This window comes from Gobio gobio (genome assembly GCF_949357685.1).
Source record: "Gobio gobio genome assembly, chromosome: 9".
Taxonomy (NCBI): Eukaryota; Metazoa; Chordata; class Actinopteri; order Cypriniformes; family Gobionidae; genus Gobio; species Gobio gobio.
In genome coordinates, this window is record NC_137115.1 from 40,536,545 (window position 1) to 40,548,656 (window position 12,112).

The following is a 12,112-nucleotide window of genomic DNA, read 5'->3' on the forward strand; positions in this document are numbered from 1 at the left end:
ATACAACATTACAGTCGTATTATTGACTGCATGTTGCAATATATTTATTATTATAAAATCATCAGAAGATATGTGCAATAAACATTTGTTATGCCTATCCGTTCTGAACAACCCAATGTGTCCAGGCTTCATAGGAAAATCAATTAAACTAGCTAAAAAAAAAAACTGAACTAAACATAAAAAAAACTACTCACTTGTTTATAAGGAATTGTGAATTAACCATAGCCTGTAAAGGAATAAACTAATTTCTGTATCCAACACGGCTGTCACGTCACGTGACAAAAGAAAGAGACTTGAGAGATGAACTGTTTCTGCATTCAGCCTCTGGGGACTTGAACGAACGATTTGAACGAGAAGACTCGAGAGATGACCTAATCTTTTCTGTTTCCGGCAGAAAAGATCAAAATGATCGAATTCGTTCAAAATGAACAAATCGTTCATAAACGACACATCACTAAACCAGCGTGGAACAATAAGTGGAAAATGAGTGCCGCAGCAAGCGAGGAAATTGTTGATAAAACAGGAAAACAAGTCAGCTCGCCAGTATGGCAGTTCTTTTGGATTTTAGAAGTCTGACCGTAGTCAGACTAAACTTGTTTTACCACCTTAAGTCTTGTTTATACTTTCGTCTGGCTCCACAGCGCGAGCCTCCACTGACTGCGTGCGTTTGGGGACGTGTTTATACTCGGCGCGCTTGCCGTTGTGCTATTCTTTGAAACGACATGGAGAGGTACTCTGCATCAAAGCATCTAAACGGTACAGAAAAAATAACAGAGGCACTGCACCTTAATATTAAGAGATAATTGTTAAGTGTTCATTGTGATTTTAGACTTGTGTTTAGATTATAATTATTTGAGTGTTTTCCATGGTTGTGTTGACATTTCTGCCTTTATAACTGAGGGGATTATAATCAGATGAAGGTTAAGTTTAAAATAAAAATGTTTGAATGTAATATATTTTTCTCCTGGTCCTTATTTTAAATGGGTCATAAAAATATCAATAATAATCGATATCGACCGATATGACACACTTATATCATGATACAGTTTTCAGGCATATCGCCCAACCCTAGTTACTGTCTGAAGCCTCCAGCCAGAGCTGAAGTTAAGTTATGGTGATGGCCGTTTATCTTCGGTCACACGCTGTATGCTGTAGACCAATCACAACAGACAGGGCCATCTGGCCAATCAGAGCAGAGTATAGCTAGCGGGAAGAAGGAATTAAGAGAGAATGACTCATTCATTGAGTTGTTAAAGAATCACTGAAAAATGTGGTGATGTGCAATGTATATTATGAGAAAATGTAACTGTTTTTTGGCCTTTGATGCATGTAAACCTGTTGTAGGACTAGGAGACCTCCAAAACAAAATTAGGAGCCTTTAAAATTGCATAATAGGGGCACTTTAAGATGGGACATCGTAACAAGAATTACGCTTCCAAATCAGCTCATAGGATGTAAGGGAAGAAGGAGCTGCTGTAACTTATCATTTGTGACAAAAACATAAGTAATCCCTATCTTCACGACCACAAAATAAATCACAAAAGGGTGATCCGAATCCCGACATGAAGCAGAGGGTATAGAACCGGCTTTATTTCATGCAATTCTGACTTTATAACAAAAAAACTGGGCTGTTCATATTGCAGGGTATCAAATATCAAATCATAGTATTTGTTAAAATAACTGCGGTATGATTTTTTAAAATCAAACTGTGCAGCTCTACCTGACACCAAGGGACATAATGAAGCTGTTTTTGCCATCTGCCATTCCCATTGACCGCCCTAATCCATTCATAAACTCTGTGTGAGCAGAGCAACTTATTGAAGAACAGGCTTTCACTGCGCAGTCTGTTTTCCCGCCGGCTTCACCTGTTGCTTTAAGCCTCTAAGACCAACATACAATTGTGAGAGAAGAAAAAAAAGTCACAATTACCTTTTTTTATTCTGTGGCAGAAACAAGCTTCCTTAAGAGGGATCTTCTATTAACCTGAATGGATTTATTTTCCGTCAATGATTGGCTGACTAGATTACTCCAATTATTAAATGGCTACTTGCAAAAAAAAAAACTAACTAAATAAATACACATGAAATATTGATTAAAAAAATAGATTTCAGATTTCAAAATCAGTTCTTGATTTCAGTTGAAATAATTTGTTATGTGAGGCTTAAGCTTAAAAAGAAAAGCTATATAGTTACTGATAAAGTGTGAAACTGACAAATGGTATAGTGCATTATTAAAATTTAACAGCAAATGATTGAGGATTCAGATGAAAAACCATGTTTAATCTCCCCATGGTTGAATAAAACACTGGCACATTCCTGTCACTAAAGCCAATTACTAATGTCTAGGTTGTTTAGAACCACAGCCCAAGCCAGTTGAATCATCTTGGCAATAAACAGTGGATTTTCTGCATAACGAAAGCAAAACTCAGAAGGCACTGAAGTTTATTTTCAGATTTTTTTAAATATTAATGTAGTGAAAATTGCTTCAAATTTCCCCAGTTTCATTGTAAAAACTTGCTATTTTTTAGATCAGTTTTGGGCTGAATTACCCTGGAAATTTAGCTTAAATGTAAGAATCCCTAAACGTTAAAAAAGGCATTTAAGTTTAGACATGACCTAATTTTTCTAACAAATTACAAAAGTGCCTTGCATGCCTCCACAGCTGGCAATTTAGAACACTTACTTATTTTGATAATTGGGCAATTAAGCCAGGGCTATAACCCCCACAGACAAGCGATAAGTAATAAATCATTTACTAATTAAACTAACTCAAAAATATAACAATAAAAGAAGCTAGGCTATATAAAAGTAAAATTATTTTTACAAACCATCTTGCATACTGTATTTCTAAATGGATCCCATAAGTTTCAGTCTCACGCAACAATGTTTTCTTTTTTTTGTGGCATACACCTACATTTTAATGTACTAATTATTATTGCTTCTAATACCTTTATCTGCCCATTAAACTTGTATTGTATGTTTTAGAACGTTTTATATACATTATTATAACACACCTAGTCCTAGTCACTGATGAGAGATTTGGACAAGAAATCATTTTGATGTGGGTTTGTAATATACTGGATAAACTTTGAGCTTGATGCCTTTAACATAAAAACAAATCACTAAATCGCCAAGAATGTGAAACTAGGCAAGACTATCAGTTAAAATGCTTAACATCTCAATAGCATTATCAACAAATCGCATTATTTTCTGATGTCTAGACCTGGAGGCAACCGGAAACCAACTTTGACAGGAGTCAGGAGAGGAAGTGAAGTGCAAGCCATAAAACACTAAGACACAAAGAATTGTGATGGGATAGTCAGAAAGATTGACAGCAAAACAATCAGTCCTAACTACGATTTCCAGGATTTAAAAACAATGTTGTAAAGAGGTCCTTGAGAATGAGACCATGAAAGAGAACTCAGTTCAGTTGAATTAAAACACATACTCAACATAGCCTCACCATTCAAATCAGAGGAGCCTCTTCAATGGCCATGACAAAGTGTATAGCAACACTTAGAGGAATGACCCACTACAATCTACAATCTTAAATGCTCAGCTAAAAAAAATTTTGTACTAAAATACAGTTCCTTATTCCTTCAAAACAGCTAACATTTCACATAAACAAATTTACTTACGAATACAACAAATAATTTGAAAATGCTCTCTGTGACTTTCACGCAATAAAGTCCTCTGATGCCTCTGACTTCCTGTAGCTCAGAATCAGGTGTAGCAAACCATGCAACACATTTCATCGGCATATGCTAGACATGCAGTGGTCAAAGTGTTGATAAAACAGTGCAAAAGCATCGTAATACACCCCTGTTCTTCTGACCTACATTTATGAGTACATAAAGACTGTGAACTTCTATTAAACAATGTATGTATTCAGGTCAAGAAAACTAGGTATCTAGACAATTTAAAAGATGAATTACTTTTGAAAGTAATGATGACTACACTAACATTTATAATACGACTTATACATAAAGTTGCACAATATGCATCAATCAATATACCATGCAGGTTGAACATATATATATATATATATTATGACAGTAGTTCAAAGTAATGCAAGATATAACAAAATACATTCTACCAATATAACAAAACATGCACCACCAATAACATAATACACTACCGATCAAAAGTTTGGGGTTAGTATTTTTTTTACTTTTATTCAGTAAAGAAAGACTTATTGTTATGAATCCTGAAAAAAGCATCACATGTTCCAAAAAATTACTAAGCAGCACAACTGTTTCCAACATTGATAATAACTGAGTATCAAAACAGCATATTAGAATGAATTCTGAAGGATTGTGACACTGAAGACTTGAGTAATGATGCTGAAAATTCAGCTCTGCATAACAGAAATAAATTATATTTTAAAGTACATTAAAATAGAAAACAATTATTTTAATTTGTAATAATATTTCACAATATTACTGTTTTTCTTTATTTTTTTATTTGTACTTTATATCTGTATTTTTGATCAAATAAATGCTTGAGGAGCAAGAATATTAATGTTTCCAAACTTTTGACCCGACCGACCGACACACACACACACACACACACACACACACACACACACACACACACACACACACACACACACACACACACACACACACACACACACACACACACACACACACACACACACACACACACACACACACACACACACACACACACACACACACACACACACACACACACACACACACACACACACACACAATACAATTAATATTTTAAATGTAGTACTCTGAAGAATTAAATCAGCTCATTCTATGTGCATATTTCCAATGCATTGCATTTTTTTTTAAATAACATTTTATTATCTTTATTATCTCCAATATTTTAATTTACTGTCATTGAAGTAAATCCCACATTAAATCATTAAGAAATTAGGGTATTGATATGTTAAGCTGTCTTTTCCCCAATGAATGATTCCCAGAGGCAATTTGCCAGGGCAAGTGCATTTACTTGTCAGCTATGCTAGAATGCATCAAATGGGCCAGAAAGTAAATAACTGACCTGAAAAAACGCCTATCACTGAAATGACTGGAATCGGTAACTCAAAAGGCCAGTTACCTAAGAGACATACTTTCCAGATAAGACCCTAAATTCCAGTCACGTTTTTCAGTGTTGGGGAAGGGAGGGGGTGTCTGTCACGAGACGAGACAAACCAAACTGGCAGCAGATTTAGGTTACACGTTTTAGCAGGAATATATTGTCCTGTCGTCCTATTACATTAAACAGCTTTGTTTGGGATTGTTCATAAGCTAGTTATGCAAAGGTTCACTGATTGAGTTAGGGTGAAGAGAGAAAGCGAGGAGGGCATCACAGCCCTGGCCTGCACGTGTGCCGTGTAAGTGTTTGACCTACATATTACACAACCGTCACGTTACAAGGTCACGTTACAAGAAATCAGACTAGATCAGGCAGCACTATGACCTCACAATGCTAATGATTCACATTTACGTCACAACATGCAGTTTCACTCATTAAAGGGGACACTGAATTCACTAGAGGAAAAAAAAAAACATTCATTTGGGCTCATGTCAGTGCAACAGCACTGCAAGTGAATATATAATATATAGGCTACATTAAAAGTATGAAACCAGCATTACAGTTTTCTATGTCAGCTAGTGGCAGAACAGAGAACATGTTGTTCTTAAAACAAACCTTTCTGATTGGTTATGACAACGTTTAGAGATACACATGGGGTTTGTGGCAATCAGCTTTATTTTATACAAATAAATTAAGGAATAAGTTGAACAACAACATTTGAACAAGCAAAATATTACTTTTTTCCTATATATATATATTCTTCCTCAAAAGTACAGGTAACTTTGCTAGAGTACCGGAATAATTAAAACATGTAAGGTTATCAGAATCGAATGTAACAGAACATTCTTTAAGATTTCCACCCCTATGTAAAAACAATAAATCATGCGTGTTTTTTTAACGTTAATTTAACGTGTTTTTTAACGTTAATTTAACGTGTTTTTCCGGATAAGACACGATTCTTTTATATTGATCCAAGGTGTAGGTTGGGGAAAATTAAATATAAAAAATAGTTGGGCATATGATAGGAACAAAGTTCCCCAAAACATAAAAGAAAAAGACGTCAGTAAGCAAATACATAATATTAAAACATTTAAAGAATGAGCCACAACCGACCGAATGCAACGGAAGCCAAACAGCCAAGGCCTCGCAAAATAACTACAAACAACATGCTACATTTAAAATACGTGACTGTCAGTCACATTAAATCCAGAATATGTGGTTAAATGCCGCGTTAAAGCCCCAAATGTGTCCCTGTGAGCAGTTCCGACGCAGCCCTGCTTGTGTTTGCTAGAGTTCGCTCTACTGAACTACTGACCTAGTTTCGCTGCGAACGCGAGTGTGCAAACCAATCAGCGGGGAACACCGAGATCTCCCCTCTCCTCCGCCCGGCCGGCACACAGCGCAATCTACAGCAACTCTCTCCGCTTCAAGCGGACCCGTGTAGGGTGGACTAACTTGTATTGCTTTAAGCGGCGTTACCTGTCTTTTCCCCCGTCGCTCCGTCACCGACGCCAGCCGCTGTATTCCTCGCCGACATGGCTGGAGCCGGTCCGCCGGGGCCCAGGACTCCGCTGCATGTGGAGAATGAAGGCGGTGGTGGTTATTTGCAAAGGGGGAGAGAGAAATGAGAGGTGACGGCGGAGGGGAGGGGGGGCGGCGAGGCCTGTATATTGATTTAATTATTTGTCTTTTCAACTAACTGAATTGGGAGGGTGGGCTGAGCGTAAAAACGTGCAAGGAGAGGACTCGATGTAATCAGGACAGTGGTTGAAATCCCGGGAAACGCGGAAGACTACGGCGCACAATCTCCTCCTACCATCATCAACACCGCCTTCTTTGCTGTCCTTTCCCTCACGTTACTAACCTAGTAAGTCACGCGATACGTTATGCAAGCCGAGAAAAATGCGGTCACGGATGCGATCATGGCGGTATGCGGGTACTGAAGTGAACGGGTGCCGGACTGTCATCTTTTCGATTGCAGCAATGTAATTCGACCATCTCGCATTCAGTTTCTGCACCATCACATTTATGTTTAGACCAGAACTGTTTGTTAAAATAAGGCATTACTTGAATGTAGGCTACAGAAGTATGGCTGTTGTTTTGATTGTTGAGGTGAGTTTATCAGTATTAAAAAGACATATCAAAAACGATTAGTTTGGTTCCCTAATAACAATTTGGTTAAGAGTGTCAAAATATTTTATCCCCTAAAAAGGAGCTATTGTAATAATCGTCTGTTGATATTCCCATGTTATGCCTATTTCTTTGCAGCAAATTCATATTTCAGAAATCTATGCTAGCTACTTGAAGTAGCCTACAAAGAGTAACAACCCACATTGATATTTTAAATGTTGTGCGTTAATTCTATTGATTTGTTTTCATTTATTGTGGCAATCTTTACCTGTTCAATTTGAGTAATTTGATCATATAGTGAACAAATACTTTCACCGGGAAATATAAAAAAAACTTGTCGTTCATTTGCTCGTTCGTGCTGTTATAGATCAAACACATTTAAAACGATATATTATATGTGAAAATCGTCTGGGTGGGGGGGTGGGTCACGTGAAAAAAATTGTTCATTATGCGGCATTTGTTCTTATATCGATTCTAATCATCATTGTGGTCGGAACTTCTGTAGATAATAAATTTGAATTTATCTTATGGATACATGTCTTTGCATTTATTTATTTAAAAATTTTTAATTTAATGTTGTTGTTTTTTTATGGCTGAAAACAAAAAATAGCTTTCACACAGTAGGCTAGCTGTTTGCATTTAAACGGTTGAGTTACCAACTCTAAAAGGAAAAAATAAACACTAGCGCCAGCTAGTGGACAAGATTTGCACATCTTAATCATTTTTGTTTTACTCGGTTCCTGGAGATAAGGAAGGATCTCAGATGTAGCTGCAATAAAATCTGACACTGTTTTATAGCCACAAACAACACAAATACCCACGAGCGATTAAATAATAATTTCCAAGCCTAAAAGTAAAGACAATTTCTATTAAATAAATTTGCTCAGCTCTATATATGTATACTTCATCAGCTAATTTCCTTTTTGTCTCTATTATGTTTTTAAAAGCCCTTATAATGATGAACAGCCTGGAGAATCATAATCATACATGGATGTTCTGTACAAGTCACAAAAGCATACATAAAGATAGTATGCTTTGAGATTTTTGCATAGTACAAAATTATTTATTTTTCTTTTTGTGACTAATGCTTTAAACTGGCCATAAGATAAGATATTTTAAAGAATATGAGTAGGCCTAACCAAACAATTTATGGGCCTCATTGACTTCCATAGTATGAAAAAACATTTTTAAAATCCTGTGAACCACTAGATGTCACTCTGTTATTTAAAAACAAAGTGTCATGGACAAGAGTATCACTCAATGCAAATATTAATAAATAACTTTAGTAAAAGTATATGGGTCAGTGACATGGAACCTTTTTGCCATGTTAGGTTATTCAAAAAAACATTTTAAAAAAATCAAGATTAAATAAAATGACTTGAAAACCTATTTCCTATGATGATTATGATATTTTTTCCAAATAAAAAAAGTAAAAGTAAAAATGTCTTGGTTGTGTAAGTAAAAGAAAAACTTTTCTTAAAAATCTTTATTATTTATCATTATGGCGCAGTTGTGGCCTAATGGTTAGAGTCAGGCTTATAACCTGAAGGTCGTGGGTTCTATTATTAATACTAGCAAGAAATGACTGAGGTGCCCTTGAGAAAGGCATCTAACCCCCAATTGCTCCCTGGGTGCCACAGCAAAAATATGTGTGTTCACTACTTCTACTCCACTACACTGTTAATACTTTGATGGGTTCAATGCAGAAAACAAATTCAACAAAGTATGTGTTGCCATACTTGGCCTTCACTTCACTTTTATAATTTATTTAGGGGAAAAACAGTAGAGCAATATTATTAAAAATCTAATTAATTTTGTCTGCCAAATGTTGTCATGTGACATTGAATAAATAAATAAAACAGAGGACCTATTTAGACCTTCAGTACTGCTAAAAAGATTTTGAATTGGTGGTTTGTAATTTTTTTTTTTTTATCACATTATCACAGTTTATTCGCTATAGTTTAGAAAATAACAATAAAATATGACGAACTCCTGAGTTAAACTGTGTCAGAACATATTATCCTTGATAATGTCAGATAACTTTGATAGAAAGGTATGTAATGGATTACAATCAACCAATCAGCTGTTACATTTAAGTAACGTACACAAATAGATAATACAAATTTAGGACAACCAATGACCAAGCACTGCTTAAAGGGTTAGTTCACCCAAAAATGAAAATAATGTCATTCTTTACTCACCCTCATGCCGCTCCACACTCGTGTGACCTTCGTTCATCTTCGGAACTCAAATGAAGATATTTTTGTTGAAATCCGATGGCTCAGTGAGGCCTGTAGAGCCAGTGTCCTGACATTTCATCCTACCCGTCAGATTGTCCTACCAAGGCTTACTGCGCATGCCCACATCAATATTTTTTTATTTTTATTTTTTATATTTACATTTTAAGGGTAGGTTTAGGGTAGGGATAGGGGTAGGTGTGGATATTAATGGATATTAATAAAGCAAATCACATTAATATGATTCTTGTAGCACAATCTGATAGGTAGCATTTTACATCCATATTTAATATTTATTTATTTAAAATATTTACAGTTTTAAGGGTAGGTTCAGGGTAGGGGTAGGTATGGATATTAATAAAGCCTCAAATCAGATGAATATGATGCTGGTAGCACAATCTGATAGGCAGCATTTTTTGCTGTTGAATTGTACCTACTGTTTTAATGGGAGGTAGCAAAATCTGACAAGGTAGGACAAATCGACAGAACAGCCAGCAATGACTCAATAGTGAACTAAAAACATCAGTTAAATCAGTTAATGTGAGTACAGTTGTTCATTATTAATATTATAAAGCGACGAGAATATTTTGGTGAGCCAAAAAAAAAAAAGGCCGATTTCAAAACACTGCTTCAAGAAGCTTCGGAGCGTTATGAATCAGCGTGTCGAATCAGCGGTTCGGAGCGCCAAAGTCACGTAATTTCAGCAGTTTGGCGGTTTGACCACACGCGATCATCCAAAATCATGATTCGATTCAACACACTGATTCATAACGGTTCGAAGCTTCATGAAGAATTCTCGTCGCTATATATTATTAACATTGAACCACTGTACTCACATGAACTGATTTAAATATGTTTTTTGTACATTAATGGATATTGAGAGAGGAAATGTCATCGCCGGCTATGCAGGCCTCACTGAGCTATCGGAGGGTGTGGAGCGGGATGAGGGTGAGTAATATGACATTATTTTCATTTTCGGGTGAACTAACCCTTTAATTTTGTTCAGTCTGTGGTGTAAAAGGTCCCATTAGCAATTAAAGAAACACAATTTAGCCAAACATGGTCAGGTCAAAGTGTATGAATAATTTTGGTCCCAAATTTGTATACATCACGAATTAGTGATGCAAAGTCGGATTCATTTCCGCGAACCGGTTCTTCTCGGACAGTTCGGCTCAATGAAACGGTTCAAAAAGCCGATTCAGGTTCCTGACGTCATCATGCAATGATGTCACTATGCATTTCTTTTATGCTTTTTTATGCATTTTTTCAGTGTCATCTTATATCAAGGAAACATTCAAATAAACTAATCTGTGTCAATGCATATTGAAAAAATCAAATAAGGTTATTTGCGTGAGTGCCTTTTGCTTAAGCTATTATTGCCTTTCATTCACTTAAGTTAATGGTGTTGTTTTCACAGTTAATTAATTTATCGACTGAAATTTGCGGAACTACAGCACACATTACAGGCACTGATCAACAAACGTGGATATGTTCTTTATGTCTAAAGTAGCCTACTATAGAACGAGTAAACCAGTCAACTCCTTGTTTATTGTCCTTATAAACTCGTTGATTTAAAATATAATCTGCATGCACAAAAAACTACAGTAAAATTACAGTAAAATATTTAATAGTCATAATAAGCATATTTCCAGTACGTGCCTCAGACTTGCGTCACCAACTCAATCATCCTCTGCAAACTTCGACAGATGTTTGAACTGGCTCATTCGATTCTTTTTTTGTCGGACGTGCTACTTCGGCTTTTGCATCTAACTAAAGTTCGATTCAGTCCGATTAGTGAACCGGCACGACTGGTTATTTGCTGAGAACCGGCTCAAAAGAACGATTTGTTCAAGAACTGAACATCACTATGACGTACGAAGAATTTTTGGGTATAATATGTCACAGTTTACTTTATTATGCTATCCTCACTTACATAAATGAACTACAGTGCCCAGCACCCACTAGTAAACATTATGTCTGGTGTCTGAATATTTTTTTGGTTTGACTGTATACAGTAAGCACATGCAGTATAAGTGGCAGTTTTTTTCCACTTTAATTATTGCAGATGTTAGACCACAGTGTACAGTTCATTCCTTCAGACCAACACTTTAACATTGATGATTTTTATTTACATTTTGTAGATAAAGAATCTTCATTTGCCAATTTTGAATACCTATTCATTTTTATTGTATATGAAAATAATAAATCCCGGTTTCTCACAATTATTCATGACCTCTGGGGTTTTGCACTGAATGGCAGACCTTCAGTGAGAGGTTTTATTTATGACAAACGGACAATTGAGGCACATACAAGCATCAGTGAAACAGAGCCTGGGAGCCTAGCACAACACCACGCAGACTACCAATGAATTTTTTAGACCTCAATATCTGAATTTTTAAAGCACACTGCATTTTTGATGATTATTGCATAAAAGAGGCTTTCACGGGAAAAAGGTGCAGTGCTTCACTCACAAAAGCAATAGAATTACATGTGCCACATCAGCCACAGTGCAATGGCACTCACAGTTTGAACCTTTATGTCAGAGTTTGGTTGTTGACGTTGATACGTTTGACCCATGAACCCCCGAAACGGTTTCTCGGGATAAGGGTTAGACTGGGACTGTTGGATGCAGTGTCTTGTTACACCTGCTCATATCATACAACCTCGAGCCTG

The 12,112-nt window shown here is 36.2% G+C and overlaps 1 protein-coding gene across 2 annotated transcripts in view; it reads right to left on the reverse strand.

Annotated features, from left to right (window-relative positions):
- Positions 1–8,534, reverse strand: part of bmal2 (basic helix-loop-helix ARNT like 2) — a 34,750-nt gene extending 26,216 nt beyond the window's left edge. For both annotated transcript variants that reach the window (XM_079824696.1, XM_079824695.1), the window contains exon 1: positions 6,552–8,534. In XM_079824696.1, coding sequence (XP_079680822.1) covers positions 6,552–6,609 — 58 coding nt within the window. In that variant the 5' untranslated portion in view covers positions 6,610–8,534. The remainder of the gene's footprint in view (positions 1–6,551) is intronic.
- Positions 8,535–12,112: the final 3,578 nt, after the last annotated feature.